General features: G+C 42.2%; 1 protein-coding gene across 1 annotated transcript in view; it reads left to right on the forward strand.

Moving 5' to 3' along the window:
• The first annotated feature begins 1,792 nt into the window (after positions 1-1,792).
• Positions 1,793-19,832, forward strand: part of LOC133568901 (polyamine-transporting ATPase 13A3-like) — a 68,639-nt gene continuing 50,599 nt past the window's right edge. The window contains exons 1-9 of the mRNA XM_061921094.1: positions 1,793-1,843; positions 5,319-5,492; positions 5,838-5,966; positions 10,660-10,784; positions 10,880-10,963; positions 11,033-11,102; positions 11,184-11,318; positions 12,985-13,057; positions 13,159-13,290. Of these exons, the coding sequence (XP_061777078.1) occupies positions 1,793-1,843; positions 5,319-5,492; positions 5,838-5,966; positions 10,660-10,784; positions 10,880-10,963; positions 11,033-11,102; positions 11,184-11,318; positions 12,985-13,057; positions 13,159-13,290 (973 nt within the window). The remainder of the gene's footprint in view (positions 1,844-5,318; positions 5,493-5,837; positions 5,967-10,659; positions 10,785-10,879; positions 10,964-11,032; positions 11,103-11,183; positions 11,319-12,984; positions 13,058-13,158; positions 13,291-19,832) is intronic.

Consider the following 19,832-nt stretch of genomic DNA (forward strand, 5'->3'; position numbering starts at 1 on the left):
CCAAGGTGAGTCACTGACCTCCTCCATCTCCTCAATATGATAAACACTTCATCTCAACTATTACACTGAAATCCGTCCATCAGTCGGCTTTTTGTCTACTTGCACTTGGTATTTTGTATTTCATCAAACATTTTTGTGTCCTGTTTGATCGGAAATCTTCCATTTAGTTAGAATTTGCACTTTGCATTGGTAATGAATCCACCATTACTTTGTAGACATGGTGTAGATAACGTTATGTATAGCCTGGGGAGCACAGTGTTGTATGTGGTTAGCATGTTTGCCCTCAGTGCAGCGCTCACGTTTCTTTGCTTTGGTCTGTTTGGGTTTACTCCTTTTTGGAATTATGATGTATTTTTTTAAATGCATTCTAAATATTAAATAATGGTAAATACAAGTCTGATTACTAATGGGAGCTCCACTATTCCGCCCACAAAACCCAATAACTAACCATTCAAAAAGAACCAACAATACTCCATTTACATTTTGGTGACTTTAATATTTACAGGTATTAACGATATTGTTATTATAAACGCTAACGCAAACAAAGTATTTATCACGTCCGTGTCCCTATGTTTACATCATTTGCTGTGGTCTGCTGCTTCCTTGCTTCTGTGACGGTTCGTTCTCTCAATGATGCAGTCGGACTTGGACACAGCGTGAAGGTAAGAAAAGATGATTTATTTACACTAAGAAAACAGACTAAGAACAGAAAACTTGCACTAAGCACAAACAGGAAAAACAAAGAGCTAGCATGGGAGCTAGAAAACAGGAAGCACAGCGCGGAAGCTACCAAGTACAAAAATAGTTTTTTACCATAGTCGGGAATCAGCGTCATCACTTGTTGCGTAGAACAAAAACTAGGAAGCGAGGGCGAGTCAACTGAAAAGGCAGGCTTCAATAAGGAGAGTAATTACAAGCAGGTGAAACTAATGCGTGACCATGGCAACCGAACAAACAGGCACTAAGAAAGTCAAACACTAAACAGATGTGTTACAAAAACGGAACAAAACCAGAATATGACAGCGTCCTTGCTCCCTGGAAGTTTATTCTCGATCACAAATCATGCATCTCACCTGGACGGAAGAAGTTTGAGTAGATATTCCGACAAGTTGGTACACCCATTTAGGACCTAGAATTGGCGAGGACAACGCAAAAAGTCGCTTGGTTCCACCCAAGCCCCTTTCTTTGTGAGGGTTATGAGACATTCTTCATCTAAATGGGATTATATGACCGTCCTGGCATCCTAATGACAGCAGACCTTGTACAGTAAGTGATATTTTTTTATGTCTGTTGGCTTTCATGAAGTGAGTAAAAATCAGTGATGCAAAAAAAGAAAGAAAAATGAATGCGCTGCATATGCTTAAAATGATCAAAATTCATAAATATTAGATGTTATTATAAATATTACTACTTTACATATATTCTTACATCATCTATATAAAACTTCAATGGAGGTGTTTATGGGCTCCCATAGGCTCCATTAATTGATCGCATTTATTTCAATCAATCAATCAATCAATCAATCAATGTTTATTTATATAGCCCTAAATCACAAGTGTCTCAAAGAGTCCTCTTATTCCTCACTGACACAAACGCCTCCAATTGCTTGCCAATAGTTTCCGGATCAGTTTGTCAATCCGGTTTGAGTCCCCTTTCGCTGGTGCTGCCGCCCCAACAAACCACAGCAAAGTACAGGGCACAGGCCACAACAGACCGATAAAATATCTCCAACAGCTTGCTACAAAAATGTTTTCTCCTGTGTTTTCCCCCTAGTTTGACTTCTTCGGTCACCATGAACGGCCGTCAAGCGAAGGTCATCAACCAAGGCCAGGAGGATGAAATGGTAATTAGAGTGTCCGCCCTGAGATCGGTAGGTAGGTCGAGTCATACCAAAGACTAAAAAATGGGACTCATTGGCTCCCTGCTTGGCACTCAGCATCAAGGGTTGGAATTGGGGGTTAAATCACCACTGCTGCTCACTGCTCCCCTCACCTCCCAGGGGGTGAGGGTGATGGGGCAAATGCAGAGGGTAATCTCACCACACCTAATGTGTGTGTGTGTGACAATTATGACCATTTTAAATAGCCCTTCCCAATTTGCTGCTCAATAAGGACATGTTGCTCTGTATCATTTTGATTGTCTCTGGCACTGAAATGTGTCTCCAAAAGAAGGGGCCCAGTGTTCGTTTTGATAGCAGTTTTAGTCATAGTCTTTTGAAAAAAAAAAGTTTTTTAGTTTTAGTTAAAGTTGAGGAATGCTCATCAAACACTTATTTGGAGCATCCCACAGGTGTGCAGGCTAATTGGGAACAGGCGGGTGCCATGAGTGGGTATAAAAACAGCTTCCCAAAAAATGCTCAGTCTTTCACAAGAAAGGATGGGGCGAGGTACACCCCTTTGTCCACAACTGCGTGAGCAAATAGTCAAACAGTTTAAGAACAAAGTTTCTCAAAGTGGAAGTGCAAGAAATTTAGGGATTTCAACATCTACAGTCCATAATATCATCAAAAGGTTCAGTGAATCTGGAGAAATCACTCCACGTAAGCGGCATGGCCGGAAACCAACACTGAATGACCGTGACCTTCGATCCCTCAGACGGCACTGTATCAAAAACCGACATCAATCTTTAAAGGATATCACCACATGGGCTCAGGAACACTTCAGAAAACCACTGTCACTAAATACAGTTGGTTGCTACATCTGTAAGTGCAAGTTAAAGCTCTACTATGCAAAGCGAAAGCCATTTATCAACAACATCCAGAAACACCGTTGGCTCCTCTGGGCCTGAGATCATTTAAGATGGACTGATGCAAAGTGGAAAAGTGTTCTGTTGTCTGACAAGTCCACATTTCAAATTGTTTCTGGAAATATTCCACATCGTGTCATCCGGACCAAAGGGGAGGCAAACCATCCAGACTGTTATCGACGCAAAGTTCAAAAGCCAGCATCTGTGATGGTTTGGGGGTGCATTAGTAACCAAGGCATGGATAACTTACACATCTGTGAAGGCACCATTAATGCTGAAAGGTACATACAGGTTTTGGAACAACATATGCTGCCATCTAAGCGTCGTCTTTTTCATGGACGCCCCTGCTTTTTTCAGCAAGACAATGCCAAGTCACATTCAGCACGTGTTACAACAGCGTGGCTTCGTAAAAAAAGAGTGCGGGTACTTTCCTGGCCCGCCTGCAGTCCAGACCTGTCTCCCATCGAAAATGTGTGGTGCATTATGAAGCGTACAATACGACAGCGGAGACCCCGGACTGTTGAACAACTGAAGCCCTACATAAAACAAGAATGAGAAAGAATTCCACTTTCAAAGCTTCAACAAATAGTTTCCTCAGTTCCCAAATGTTTATTGAGTGTTGTTAAAAGAAAAGGTGATGTAACACAGTAGTGAACAAGCCCTTTCCCAATTACTTTGGCACGTGTTGTTGTAGTGCATATGGGTTGAAAAGGATTTTCAAATCATTGTATTCCGTTTATATTCACAGCTGTACAAACCCCGTTTCTATATGAGTTGGGATATTGTGTTAGATGTAAATATAAACGGAATACAATGATTTGAAAATCCCTTTGAACCCATATTCAGTTGAATATGCTACAAAGACAACCTATTTGATGTTCAAACTGATAAATATTTTTCATTTATTTTTTTTGCAAATAATCATTAACTTTATCATTTCATCCCAGCAACGCGTGTACAAGAAGTTGGGAAAAGTGGCAACAAAATACTAATTAAGTTAAGGAATGCTCATCAAACTCTTATTTGGAACATCCCACAGGTATGCAGGCTTATTGGGAACAGGTGGGTGCCATGATTGGGTATAAAAGCAGCTTCCATGAAATGCTAAGTAATTCACAAACAAGGATGGGGCGAGGGTCACCACTTTGTAAGCAAATGGTCGAACAGTTTTAGAACAACATTTCTCAACGAGCTATTGCAAGGAATTTAGGGATTTTACCATCTACGGTCTGTAAAATCATCAAAAGGTTCAGAGAATCTGGAGAAATCACTGCACATAAGCGATGATATTACAGACCTTTGATACCTCAGGCAATACTGCATCTAAAACCGACATCAGTGTGTAAATGATATCACCACATGGGCTCAGGAACACTTCATAAAACCACTGTCAGTAACTACAGTTGGTTGCTACATCTGTAAGTGCAAGTTAAAACTCTACTATTCAAAGCCAAACCCATTTATCAACAACACCCTGAAACGCCGCCGGCTTGGCTGGGCCCGAGCTCATCTAAGATGGACTGATGCAAAGTGGAAAAGTGTTCTGTGGTCTGACGAGTCCACATTTCAAAATATATTTGGAAACTGTGGACATGGTGTCCTCCAGAACAAAGAGAAAAATAACCATCCGGATTGTTATAGGCGCAAAGTTGAAAAGCCAGCATCTGTGATGGTATGGGGGTGTATTAGTGCCTGAGGCATGGATAACTTACACATTTGTAAAGGCACCATTAATAATGAAAGGTCCATACAGGTTTTGGAGCAACATATGTTGTCATCCAAGCAACGTTATCATGGACGCCCCTGCTTATTTTGGCAAAACAATGCCAAGCCACGTGTTGCAGGCGGGTACTTTCTGGCCGGCCTGCAGTTCAGACAGGTCTCCCATCGAAAATGTGTGGTGCATTATGCAGCGTAAAATACGACAACAAGACCCCGGACTGTTGAACAACTTAAGCTGTACGTCAAGCAAGAATGGTAAAGAATTCCACTTTCAAAGCTTCAACAATTAGTTTCCTCAGTTCCCAAACGTTTATTGAGTGTTGTTAAAAGAAAAGGTGATGTAACACAGTGGTGAACATGCCCTTTCCCAACTACTTTGGCACGTGTTGCAGCCATGAAATTCTAAGTTAATTATTATTTGCAAAAAAAAAAATGAAGTTTATGAGTTTGAACATCAAATATCTTGTCTTTGTAGTGCATTCAACTGAATATGGGTTGAAAATGATTTGCAAATCATTTTATTCCGTTTATATTTACATCAAACACAATTTCCCAACTCATATGGAAACAGGGTTTGTAGCTTTGGCCCACTTACTTTTGCAAAGATGTTCCGATGGTTAGTCCGCGGACGGCGCTTCAAGTTTGTCGTATCTTTGCCGAAGAAAATCGAGCTACAGGGTTTACAAGTCATTTAGTTGTCCCAGGTGGCAAAGTGAAGTGTGTCCATGTGTCCTCTCTTCATTTTTACTCAACAAAATGAACACCAAAGTGGATTGAAAAATGACCCTAGGGAAGCGGCTGAAGATGTTCTTAAGAGTAAAGCATTGATTTTGTTTGTCTGGTCCGTGCAGGAGGTGTGGGGTTACAGGCCTTGTTGGTGGAAAATCCTCCTGGTGGGTCTTGGTGCTGTTTGCTCCGGTGGTCTTCTTCTGCTGATGCTCTACTGGCTGCCTCAGTGGGGGGTCAAGGCCACATGTACACACACCTCACTGAAGGAGGCTCAAAGGCTTCTGCTCAGGACCACGGTATGGACTGCCAAACACTTTGTGTAGGTCTTAATGCCTCTGCAAAACCGGTAAGAACGTCTGTGATGTGTACCTGAGCAGACTCGAACCATGAACTACATCAACATCAATTGTCCGCAGGGACAGAAATGTAGAAAATCATGTCCCAATCACAGATTTCGAGGTATTTGCAAAAGAAAAAATCTAATTAAAAGTTTTGCGGTTTTGTGGATATTGATTAAGATTCTGTTGCTGCAACTTGGAACTTGACAAAGCTTTGAGAAATACCTTTTATATTGATGGTACAAACGTGCATGTTTCATAACGATCGTATACATTTGTTGTGTTTTGTCGTTGTCGTCACAGGATGACTTCGGGCGGTGGTTTCGTATCAAAGTACGAGTTCTTTTGGCTCCAGGGAAGACGCCCTTTGATGATCTGGAGTCTACATCTTGCTTACAAAAAGGAGAACTCTACCATCGAGAGTTGGTTAAGGTACATCACTCTGTGGATGGTAACACGTTTTTAATGTGGTTTGTCTATGGCTTCTGATCAATCAATCAATGTTTATTTATATAGCCCTAAATAACAAATGTCTCAAAGGACTGTACAAACCATTACGACTACAACATCCTCGGAAGAACCCACAAAAGGGCAAGGAAAACTCACACCCAGTGGGCAGGGAGAATTCACATCTAGTGTGACGCCAGTGACAATGCTGACTATGAGAAACCTTGGAGAGGACCTCAGATGTGGGCAATATCCCCCCCCCCCTCTAGGGGACCGAAAGCAATGGATGTCGAGCGGGTCCAACATGATACTGTGAAAGTTCAATCCATAGTGGCTCCAACACAGCCGCGAGAGTTCAGTTCAAAGCGGATCCAAGACAGCAGCGAGAGTCCCGTCCACAGGAAACCATCCCAAGCGGAGGCGGATCAGCAGTGTAGAGATGTCCCCTAATGATACACTGGCGAGCGGTCCATCCTGGGTCCCGACGAACGGTCCATCCTAGATCTCGACTCTGGACAGCCAGTACTTCATCCATGGTCATCGGACCGGACCCCCTCCACAAGGGAGGGGGGGACATAGGAGAAAAAAGAAAAGAAAAGAAAAAAGAAAAGAAAAGAGAAAAGAAGCGGCAGATCAACTGGTCTAAAAAGGAGGCCTACTTTAAGGCTAGAGTATACAGATTAGTTTTAAGGTGAGACTTAAATGCTTCTACTGAGGTAGCATCCCAAACTATTACTAGGAGGGCATTCCAGAGTACTGGAGCCCGAACGGAAAACGCTCTATAGCCCGCAGACTTTTTTTGGGCTTTAGGTAATTAATAAGCCGGAGTCTTTTGAACGCAGATTTCTTGCCGGGACATATGGTACAATACAATCGGCAAGATAGGATGGAGCTAGACCGTGTAGTATTTTATACGTAAGTAGTAAAACCTTAAAGTCACATCTTAAGTGCACAGGAAGCCAGTGCAGGTGAGCCAGTACAGGCGTAATGTGATCAAACTTTCTTGTTCTGATCAATTTATTGTGAGTTTTGAAATTGATAATGGAGAATCAGGGAGAATCAGGGTTGATTATCGGACTTGTCGTACTCATTACATCTTACCACCGGAGGGAGTTGCCTTTCAAACTGTGGTATGGAAATCTACCCAACTCGGATTGGCTCTCTAGAGTAAGATAGTGGAACTTGAAGTGAGAGGACTTTTTATGTTTTTTATTTCAAATTGTAAATACAACGAACGTCAACTTTGCCAACTTTTTTGGTTTACCATGTCTCTGAGTACGAATGATTCAATCATTTAGTTTTCCGCCTGCGTGCAAAAAGCAGGCCGTGGAATCGCGGCGAGGAGGGTGTGCCAGGGCTGGCTCCGAGATCGGTGACAGGTGCGTGGATGACCCACCTGGGTGTGTTCATCTGATCACATGTCACTCTATAAAAGGGCATCAGCCGGGAAGAAAAAGGTTGGAGAGGTTGGAGTGGTTAATGGTGAAGAGAAACCCCGAACACGAGCACGAGCGAGAGCGAGACAGAATTGGAGACGAGAGCGGGTGGCTGAAAAGCAACCCGAAGAGCGAGACCGTTGCTGAAAAGCAGAGTGATAAGTTTATTACAAAATAAAACAAATCACAAAACCGTCAAGCCTGTCATGTCCGTCATTGGTGGTCCAAAGAACCCGGAGATGCAAGACCTCCACTGACTTAGACTTCCCTTTATTGTCATTCAAATTTGCACTTTACAGTACAGATAGGAACAACATTTTTTTGCATTAGCTCGTTGTAGTGCAGGGCAAAAGAGCAATAGAGTGCAGAGTGTTTGCTTTTACAAAAGAAGGTGCAGATATGAGTAGATTACTGTACAGATACATACATTGCACTTTTGCATATGCATCCACGTTTATGGATGTATGTTATATTGTCTTTATAGTCCAGTGACTTAATCCGTTTTTTTGGGAGAATTGAGGGGATTATTAGGATGCGTTCAAGAGTGTTATGGCCTGAATGAAGAAGCTGCTACAAAACCTTGAGGTTCTGCTACGGATACTGCGGAACTTCTTTCTAGAGTCCAGCAGTGAAAACAGTCCTTGGTGGGGGTTGGAAGAGTCTCTACTGATTGGTTCTGCGCCAGACAACCAGATGTTTCAACGCCTCCCTGTAGTCCAAGTCGTGGTTAGTAGTGGACTTAGCGCAGCAGTCATGGGTCATCAGCGTGAACAGCAGCGGACTCAGGACGCAGCCCTGGGTGGAGCCGATGCTCAGGGAAGCGGCACTGGAGGTGTTGTCACCCGCTCTCAGAGACTGGGGTCTGTCTGTGAGGAAGTCAAGCAACCACTTGCATAGTGGGGTGCTGAATCCAAGGGGGCCCAGTTTGCTCCAGTTTGGTAAAAGGGGTGTCACAGCTTGCTGCAGGGTTTGTTCTCTCGGGATGCAAACGGACTACTCTGGACCAGGCGTGAAGGTAGGAACATATGTAATATCTTCTCTCAAAAAGGTAAAAAAAAACGGAAAACAAGGCTGATCACACTTTGAGTTAAAGTAAACTACTATCATAAGCTATGGCATAGCAAGAAAACAAACGTGGAACTGTGGCATGAAACAACTAACCAAACTTTGGCATGAACAAACAAAAACTTACTTGGCAAGCAAACAATCGCATGACACAAGCATGAAACAATGTCATGAAAAGAGCGTGAAATTATGGCATGAACAGAGTAGCGTGAAGTAATCATGAAAGGAGCAATGTCGCCAGACCGACTGACTGGCAAGGGCGGTTTGAATAGAAGTCTCTTGATTGGAAACAGGTGCCCGTCCTAAACACCAGATGTAGGTTGAAATCATAAGTCGCCATGGTATCTAAAACAAACAAGGGTGCACAAAAACAGGAACTAATGAAGTCTAAAACTAACAGAACATAACAACAACATGATCTGGATCACGGATCATGACAGTTGGAGCGTTCAGACTGGCAACAAAATCCGATCCGTGTCACTTGAGGACAAAACAATCAGATGTGGTGTGCAGAGTAAACAGGTCCTTATTGTGTGACAACCATCCCCATGATGGTTTATTACCTCTTTGTTACGTTAAATTGGGGCGTGAGAGAGATGTCAACAAAGACAGCCCCACAGCATCCAGAGCATTAAGGAACTCCAGGTGGATCTCAAGACTCTGCAGCATCGCGTGGACATCGGGGGCGGTACCTCTGGATTGGCAGACCGGGGTGGTGGTTCCTCTCTTTAATAAGAGGAACCAGAAGGTGTGTTCCAACTATCGTGGGATCACACTTCTCAGTCTTCCCGGTAATGTTTATTCAGGTGTACTGGAGAGGAGGCTACATCGGATAGCTGAACCTTTGATTCAGGAGGGACAGTGTGGTTTTCGTCCTGGTCGTGGAACTGTGGACCAGCTTTATACTCTTGGCAGAGTCCTTGAGGGTGCGTGGGAGTTTGCCCAACCAGTCTACATGTGCTTTGTGGACTAGGAGAAGGCATTCGACCGTGTCCCTCAGCAAGTCCTGTAGGGAGTGCTCAGAGAGTATGGGGTATCGGACTGATTGTGGCGGTCTGCTCCCTGTACGATCAGTGTCAGAGCTTGGTCCGCATTGCCGGCAGTAAGTCGGACATGTTTCCAGTGAGGGTTGGACTCCGCCAAGGCTGCTCTTTGTCACCGACTCTGTTCATAACTTTTATGGACAGAATTTCTAGGCGCAGTCAAGGCGTTGAGGGGATCCGTTTGGTGGCTGCAGGATTAGGTCTCTGCTTTTTGCCGATGATGTGGTCCTGATGGCTTCATCTGGCCAGGATCTTCAGCTCTCACTGGATCGGTTCGCAGGTAAAGCGACTGGGATGAGAATCTGCACCTCCAAGTCCGAGTCCATGGTTCTTGCCCGAAAAAGGGTGGAGTGCCATCTCCGGGTTGGGGAGGAGACCCTGCTTCAAGTGGTGGAGATCAAGTACCTAGGAGTTTTGTTCACGAGTGAGGGAAGAGTGGATTGTGAAGTCGACAGGCGGATCGGTGTGGCGTCTTCAGTAATGCGGACGCTGAGCAGAAAGGCAAAGCTCTCAATTTTCCGGTCGATCTACGCTCCCATCATTACCTATGGTCATGAGCTTTGGGTTATGACTGAAAGGACAAGATCACGGGTGCAAGCGGCTGAAATGAGTTTCCTCCGCCGGGTGGCAGGGGTCTCTCTTAGAGATAGGGTAAGAAGCTCTGCCATCCGAGGGGATCTCAAAGTAAAGCCGCTGCTCCTCCACATCGAAAGGAGCCAGATGAGGTGGTTCCGGCATCTGGTCAGGATGCCACCCAAACGCCTCCCTAGGGAAATGTTTCGGGCAGGTCCAACTGGTAGGAGGCCACGGGGAAGACCCAGGACACGTTCGGGATCCCCCAGGACGAGCTGGACGAAGTGGCTGTGGAGAGGAAAGTCAGGGCTTCCCTGCTTAGACTGCTGCCCCCGCGACCCGACCTCGAATAAGCGGAAAAAGATGGATGGATGGATGTTGAGAGAGATGCACAACCCCATTGTTCCCTACTCCGAAGTAAAAAAAAATCCATGTGTATACATTACAAGGTCCTCAGCTAAAATATCCAACCTAGTAGGTCTGATTTTACCAGGGTTTCACATTTTCCGGTGATTTAGATGAACAAACTCTGTTTGTTCCTGGTTTCGTCCGTCATTTTAGAAAACAAATCTGAAGCAAACGACTGACCCTGGTTCCTCCGTCTGCTCCGCCCAGGTCCACTACTTCACCCACCACAACATCAAGTACTACTGGAATGAAGACGCCCAGAACTTTGGAGCATACAAGTACAAATGTCTCCATTCAAAAAAAAAACATGCTGTGCCTTTTTGATTCATGGATGTTTAAAATCAGCACAAATGTATTTTAAAAATGTTTCCAGGGGCTTGGAGGACACCAATGTCAGCTGTGCAGACATTCACACCAAACACAGCTCTGGACTGACGGGAGCCCTGCAGGAGTACAGGTGCCAACATATTAACGTCTACTTTTGATGGTCTACTTACTCACACAGGTTGATAAATATCCTCAACAGAGCTTTGTTTTTTGGCAAGAATTTGATCGATGTGAAAATGCCGCCTTTATTCAAGATCTTCATAAATGAGGTAGAGAAAACATTAACCCAGAACAAACAGTCCGTTTGCTTTGTTTTTACACTGATTATTAATTTGTCTTTCTCCCCCAAGGTCTTGAATCCTTTTTACATCTTCCAGCTCTTCGCTGTAATCGTGTGGTGCCTCGAGAAACGTTATGAATTTGGTTTATTCTTGCTTTTATTGTCTTGTGCTTTATTAGCCTTCTCGCTCTGCACCGTTAGAAAGGTGAGTCAAGCTTTTTGAATTACATCCAAGCTGCACTTTAAAGTTATTGTTTGGCAACTCTTCATGCAGGTTATAAATATAATATACAAACCCCGTTTCCATATGAGTTGGGAAATTGTGTTAGATGTAAATATAAACAGAATACAATTATTTGCAAATCCTTTTCAACCCATATTCAGTTGAATGCACTACAAAGACAGGATATTTGATGTTCAAACTGATAAACTTAATTTTTTTTGCAAATAATAATTGACTTAGAATTTCATGGCTGCAACACGTGCCAAAGTAGTTGGGAAAGGGCATGTTCACCACTGTGTTACATCACCTTTTCTTTTGACAACACACAATAAACGTTTGGGAACTGAGGAAACTAATCGCTGAAGCTTTGAAAGTTGAATTTTTTCCCATTCTTGTTTTATGGAGAGCTTCAGTCGTTCAAGAGTCCAGGGTCTCCGCTGTTGTATTTAACGCTTCATAATGCGCCACACATTTTCGATGGGAGACAGGTCTGGACTGCAGGCGGGCCAGGAAAGTACACGCACTCTTTTTTTGTAACACTTGTCTTGCTGAAATAAGCAGGGGCGTCCATGATAACGTTGCTTGGATGACAACATATGTTGCTCCAAAACCTGTATGGACCATTCAGCATTAATGGTGCCTTCACAGATGTGTAAGTTACCCATGTCTCGGGCACTAATACACCCCCATACCATCATAGATGCTGGCTTTTGAACTTTGCGCCTATAACAATCCGGATGGTTATTTTCCTCTTCGTTCCGGAGGACACCACGTCCTCTGTTTCCAAATATAATTTGAAATGTGGACTCGTCAGACCACAGAACACTTTTCCACTATGCATCAGTCCATCTTAGGTGAGCTCGGGCCCAGCCAAGCCGGCGGTGTTTCAGGATATTGTTGATAAATGTGTTTGGCTTTGCATAGTAGAGCTTTAACTTGCTCTTACAGATGTAGCGAACAAATGTAGTTACTGACAGTGGTTTTATGAAGTGTTCCTGAGCCCATGTGGTGATATCCTTTACATACTGATGTCGTTTTTTTTGATGCAGTATCGCCGAAGGGATCAAAAGTCCGTAATATCATCGCTTACGTGCAATGATTTCTCCAGATTCTTTGAACTTTTTGATGATTTCACAGACCGAAGATGGTAAAATCCCTAAATTCCTTGCAATAGCTCGTTGAGAAATGTTGTCCTAAAACTGTTCGACAATTTGCTTACAAATTGGTGACCTTCACCCCATCCTTGTTTGTGAATTACTTAGCATTTCATGGAAGCTGCTTTTATACCCAATCATGGCACCCAACTGTTCCCAATTAGCCTGCACACCTGTGGGATCTTCCATAAGTGTTTGATGAGCATTCCTCAACTTTATCAGTATTTATTGCTAAACTTTCACAACTTCTTTGTCAGGTGTTGCTGGCATAAAATTCCAAAGTTAATGATTATTTGCAAAAAAAAAAAAAAAAAGTTTATCAGTTTGAACATCAAATATGTTGTCTTTGTTGCATATTCAACTGAATATGGGTTGAAAATGATTTGCAAATCATTGTATTCCGTTTATATTTACATCTAACACAATTTCCCAACTCATATGGAAACGAGGTTTGTATAAATAAAGTAAATTAATGAATAAATACCTCATTCTAGCACCATGTGAGACTGCGTGACATGGTGCTGGCACACAGCATGCTTCAAGTTTCCGTGTGCAGAAGAAATGAAGGCATGTGTTCATTCCAACAAAAAATGTTTTTTTAATCACATCCAATGCAATCATTGCTAAGAGTGTGGCAATTGTCCACGTCCTTTTTTTCAACCTTTCAGACGTTGAACGGGTGATGTCCACAGAGCTGGTGCTGGGTGATGTTTTCACCATTCCAACAAACGGGATGATGATGCCTTGTGAGGCCGTGCTCATCCGGGGCGCCTGCACTGTTGATGAGAGCATGTTGACAGGTGGGCTTTCCGTGTGATTTTTACCACTTTATACATGCGTACATACAGCAACTAACTCAACTAATCAGATTGCTACATACATGTGTACATACAGGTAACTAACTCAAACACTCGGATTAATACATACATGCAGGAAACCAACTAAACGACTAAGATTAGTAAATACATGCGTACATACAGGCAACTAACTCAACTAATGAGATTATTACATACATGCGTACATACAGGTAACTAACTCAAACACTCGGATTAATACATACATGCATACATGCAGGAAACCAACTAAACTACTAAGATTAGTAAATACATGCGTACATACAGGCAACTAACTCAAACACTCGGATTAATACATAAATGCATACATGCAGGAAATCCACTAAACAACTTAGATTACTAAATACATGTGTACATACAGGCAACTAACTCAAAGACTCACATTACTAAATACATGAGAACATACAGGCAACTAACTCAAGTAATCAGATTACTACATATGTGCGTACATACAGGCAACTAACTCAACTACTCAGATTACTACATACATGCGAACATACAGGTAACTAACTCAACAACTCAGATTACTACATACATGCCTATTTATAGGCAACTAACTCAATGACTCAGATTACTACATACATGCATACATACAGGCAACTAACTAAACGACTCAGATTAATACATAAATGCGTACATACAGGCAACTAACTCATCGACTCAGATTACTACATACATGCGAACATACAGGTAACTAACTCAACAACTCAGATTACTACATACATGCCTATTTATAGGCAACTAACTCAATGACTCAGATTACTACATACATGCATACATACAGGCAACTAACTAAACGACTCAGATTAATACATACATGCGTACATACAGGCAACTAACTCAACGACTCAGATTACTACATACATGCCGACATACAGGCAACTAACTCATCGACTCAGATTACTACATACATGCGTACATACAGGCAACTAACTCAATTAATTAGATTACTACATACATGCGTACATACAGGTAACTGACTCAAACACTCGGATTAATACATACATGCCTATTTATAGGCAACTAACTCACTGACTCAGATTACTACATACATGCATACATACAGGCAACTAACTCAACAACTCAGATTACTACATACATGCGTACATACAGGTAACTAACTCAAACACTCGGATTAATACATACATGCATACATGCAGGAAACCAACTAAACTACTAAGATTAGTAAATACATTCGTACATACAGGCAACTAACTCAACTAATCAGATTACTACATACATGCGTACATACAGGCAACTAACTCAAACACTCGGATTAATACATAAATGCATACGTGCAGGAAATCCACTAAACGACTTAGATTACTAAATACATGTGTACATACAGGCAACTAACTCAAAGACTCAGATTACTAAATACATGCGAACATACAGGCAACTAACTCTACTAATCAGATTACTACATATATGCGTTATACGAACATACAGGCAACTAACTCTACTAATCAGATTACTACATATATGCGTTATACAGGCAACTAACTCAACTAATCAGATTACTACATATGTGCGTACATACAGGCAACTAACTCAACTACTCAGATTACTACATACATGCGAACATACAGGTAACTAACTCAACAACTCAGATTACTACATACATGCCTATTTATAGGCAACTAACTCAATGACTCAGATTACTACATACATGCATACATACAGGCAACTAACTCAACGACTCAGATTACTACATACACGCAACTATCGCAACTATCCAGATTACTACAAACATGCTTACATACAAGCAACTATCGCAACAACTCAGAATACTACATACATGTGTACATACAGGCAACTAACTCAATTAATTAGATTACTACATACATGCATACATACGGCTAACTAACTCAACAACTCAGATTACTACATACATGCGTACATACAGGCAACTAAGCTAACGACTCAGATTGATACATACATGCATACATACAGGCAACTAACTCAATGACTCAGATTAATACATACATGTGTACATACAAGCAACTAACTCAATTAATTAGATTCCTACATACATGCATACATGCAGGCAACTAACTCAATGACTCAGATTAATACATACATGCGCACATACAGGCAACTAACTCAATTAATTAGATTACTACATACATGCATACATACAGGCAACTAACTCAACGACTCAGATTAATACATACACGCAACTATCGCAACTATCCAGATTACTACAAACATGCTTACATACAAGCAACTATCGCAACAACTCAGAATACTACATACATGTGTACATACAGGCAACTAACTCAATTAATTAGATTACTACATACATGCATACATACGGCTAACTAACTCAACAACTCAGATTACTACATACATGCGTACATACAGGCAACTAAGCTAACGACTCAGATTGCTACATACATGCATACATACAGGCAACTAACTCAATGACTCAGATTAATACATACATGTGTACATACAAGCAACTAACTCAATTAATTAGATTCCTACATACATGCATACATGCAGGCAACTAACTCAATGACTCAGATTAAAATACATACATGCGCACATACAGGCAACTAACTCAATTAATTAGATTACTACATACATGCATACATACAGGCAACTAACTCAACGACTCAGATTAATACATACATGCAACTATCGCAACTATCCAGATTACTACATACATGCTTACATTCAAGCAACTAACTCAACAACTCAGATTACTACATACATGTGTACATACAGGCAACTAACTCAATTAATTAGATTACTACATACATGCATACATACAGGCAACTAACTCAACGACTCAGATTAATACATACATGCAACTATCGCAACTATCCAGATTGCTACATACATGCTTACATACAAGCAACCAACTATACAACTCAGATTACTACATACATGCATACATACAGGCAACTAACTCAACGACTCAGATTAATACATACATGCAACTATCGCAACCATCCAGATTGCTACATACATGTTTACATACGAGCAACTAAGTCAACAACTCAGATTACTACATACATGCATACATACAGGCAACTAACTCAACGACTCAGATTAATACATACATGCAACTATCGCAACTATCCAGATTGCTACATACATGCTTACATACTGGCAACTAATCACTGGAATCACCAGACTTGGGGAACGTTCATTCAGTTGTTCAATTGTACAGAAAAAAAGGAGAGACTGCGAGAGACAAGACACAAAAATAAAGTTATTTCAAATGGCTAGTTTCTGACTGTAAGAAACACTAAAATAAATGACAAGAAATAGATTGTGGTAGTAAGTAACAAGTTTAATTTTTAGAACAAGCTTAGTGAAACAAATATGGGAGGAAAGAAATGTGGAATCACACAGTAAATTTTAATTTTTAATGTTAACACCCACATCAAATCAAATCTGTTCATTAGTCCGCAGTTAAAAAAGTAATGCTCACTTCCTGGAGAGCTATTGCACAATGTGGATTGACATGAATCATGGCGCCAACATGACAGAGGTCAATACTGTACTGTCAGTAACTACAGTTGGTCGCTACATCTGTAAGTGCAAGTTAAAACTCTATTAACCAAAGCGAAAACCATTTATCAACAACACCCAGAAACACCGGCTTCACTGGGCTCAAGCTCATCTAAGATTGACTGATGCAAAGAGTAAACGTGTTCTGTGGTCTGACGAGTACACATTTCAAATTGTTTTTGGAAACTGTGGATGTCGTGTCATCCGGAACAAAGAGGGGAAAAAAACAGGCGCAAAGTTGAAAAGCCACTGTCTGTGATGGCATGGGGGTGTATTAGTGCCCAAGGCATGGGTAACATACACAACTGTTAAGGAAGGCAACATTAATGCTGAAAGGTCCATACAGGTTTTTGGAGCAACATACGTTGCCATCCAAGAAACCTCTTTTTCATGGACGCCCCTGCTTATTTCAGCAAGACAATGCCAAGCCACGTGTTACAACAGCGTTGCTTCATAGTAAAAGAGTGTGGGTACTAGACTGGCCTGCCTGTAGTCCAGACCTGTCTCCCATTAAAAATGTGTGACGTAATATGAAGCCTAAAATACCGTAACGGAGACCCTGGACTGTTGAACAACTTAAGCTGTATTTCAAGCAAGAATAGGTATGATTTCCACCTGAAATGCTTAAAAAATTGGTCTTCTCAGTTCCCAAATGTTTACTGAAAGGCCATGTAACACAGTAGTAAAAATGCCCATTTGCCAACTTTTTTGCAATGTGTTGCTGCCATTAAATTCTAAGTTAATGACTATGTGCAAAAAAAAAATCATGTTTCTCAACTCAAACGTTTTATTATCTTGTCTTTGCAGTCCATTCAATTAAAACTGAGTAGAAAAGGATTTGCAAATCATTGTATTCTGTTTTTATTTACTAATTACATAATGTGCCAACTTCACTAATTTTGGGTTTCGTACATATGTACATACATACCTGCATGCAGATGTCGCCTGCCCCACGTCCTGCCGGGGCTTGAACCCAGGTCCCTTGATTGAGAGTCCAGAGTGCGAGCCAACAAGGTCAAATCTAATAATAATAATACATTACAAGACACAGAACACTAATCACTGGTTAAAAGCAGATCTGAAGGGGTTTGTTTTGAGATTTCCTGTCCAAAGGCAAAGTTCCTAGGTGATATGCTTTACGTTAGTGTATACGATATTGTAATTTGTTCCGTAAGTAAGCTGTTATGCGCATAGCAGGACCTAGCAACTCCCACATAACCGCGTAGATACAACAGAAAAACCTAGTATCTCAAGGGACCAATCGGAGCTTCTTTGTCAGTCGCCTTATTGTCTTTAATGAGACATTTGCACGAATGGGGGCCGACGGTCAACCTGATTATGTGATATTATGGCACGAGAGGGGATATTTGGAAGATTGGCCCAGGACGTTGCAAGCACCTTCATTAAATGTATTGTTCTTGATTCTTCCCCTTGCATACTCTTTTGGGCAGATAACTGTGGAGGTCAAAATAAAAACTGGACGCTGTACACGGCTCTTTGCCCAATGTACAAACGCAGAATGGGGCCCACCCGAGATTGTGATAAAATATCTGGAGAAAGGGCACACGTTCATCAGAGCAGATTCAATCCATGGCTCAATCGGCAAGAAAATGAAAGCTCAAGAAAACATCTATACGTTTGATGACTTTGTAGATCTTTGTGAGACAGCATCAAGATAGATTGGTTTACCTTTGTTTTCTCAAAATCAGCTAGAAGTGAGTTACTAGGTTTTGCCTTTGGATGGGAGAGATGGCTTTTGAAGGTGGGAAGGTCTGAGCAGTCACGGATGGGTTTGGGAAGAGAGTTGCAGAGGGTGGGAGCAGCGATGGGGAAGGCTCTATCACCCCCAGGTCCGGAGCTTGGTTCTGAGTGGTGGGGAGAGTAGGTTGGCATCAGAGGAACGGAGGCTGTGTGAAGGGGTATGGCGGTGAAGCAGGTTGGTGAGGTAGCAGGGGGCCTGGTTGTGGAGATCTTTGTGGGTGAGGAGGAGGATTTTAAAGTGGATCGGGTGAGGAACGGTGAGCCAGTGGATTTTCTGAAGGACTGGGGTGATGTGCTCACGGGAACGGGTGTGGGTGAGCAGACGGACGGCAGAGTTTTGAATGTATTGGCATTAATTGAGAATTTTGCAAGATGAGCCGTAGAGGATGCTGTTACAGTCGTCAAGTCTGGAGGGGATGAAGGCATGGATCAGGGTTTCAGCGGCAGAGAAGGAGAGGGATGGACGGAGACGGGAGATATTATTGAGGTGGAAGAAAGCAGTTCTTGTGATGTGGTTGACATGGTGTTCAAAAGGAGAGGTTATTGGTCAGAATGACTCCGAGGTTGCGGATGTGAGTGGAGTTGTCGACGGAGAAGTGGAAATTGTGAGCAGTTTTGGGGAGGGATTTGGGGCCGATCGAGCATGTCAGTTTTGTCACAGTTGAGTTTGAGGAAGTTGGAGTGCATCCATGATTCAATTTCAGTGAGGCAGTCGGTCAGGGTGGAGAGAGTTAGGGTGGCGATGGATTTTGTGGAGATGTATAGCTGGAAATCATCTGCGTAGCAATGGGATTGGAGGTGATGGCGGCCAATGATGTTACCGGGAGTGAGCATGTACAGGATGAAGAGAAGTGGACCAAGCACCGAACCCTGGGAGACACCCTGTGACAGAGGGGCCGATGTTTATACTGATGCATTGTTGTCTGTTAGTGAGATATGACCTTAACCAGGAGAGGGGCGAGCCGGTTTATTGTTGAGGGATGATTCCAGGCGGGAAAGGACGATGGTGTGGCTGATGGTTGAAATCTGGAGCTGTCAGAGGTGCGATTAAGAGGCATCTGTTACAAACAACTAAACCTCAAGCCAATGAGAACAACAAAAACCCTTGAGAGGGACCACAGATGGGGGGGACACCCCCCTTGGGTGACCGATGCAATGAAGTCACTTGACATTGCAATTCCTTCTCAAAATGGTAAAAAATGATG

The sequence above is a fragment of the Nerophis ophidion genome, linkage group LG14 (assembly GCF_033978795.1).
Source record: "Nerophis ophidion isolate RoL-2023_Sa linkage group LG14, RoL_Noph_v1.0, whole genome shotgun sequence".
Taxonomy (NCBI): Eukaryota; Metazoa; Chordata; class Actinopteri; order Syngnathiformes; family Syngnathidae; genus Nerophis; species Nerophis ophidion.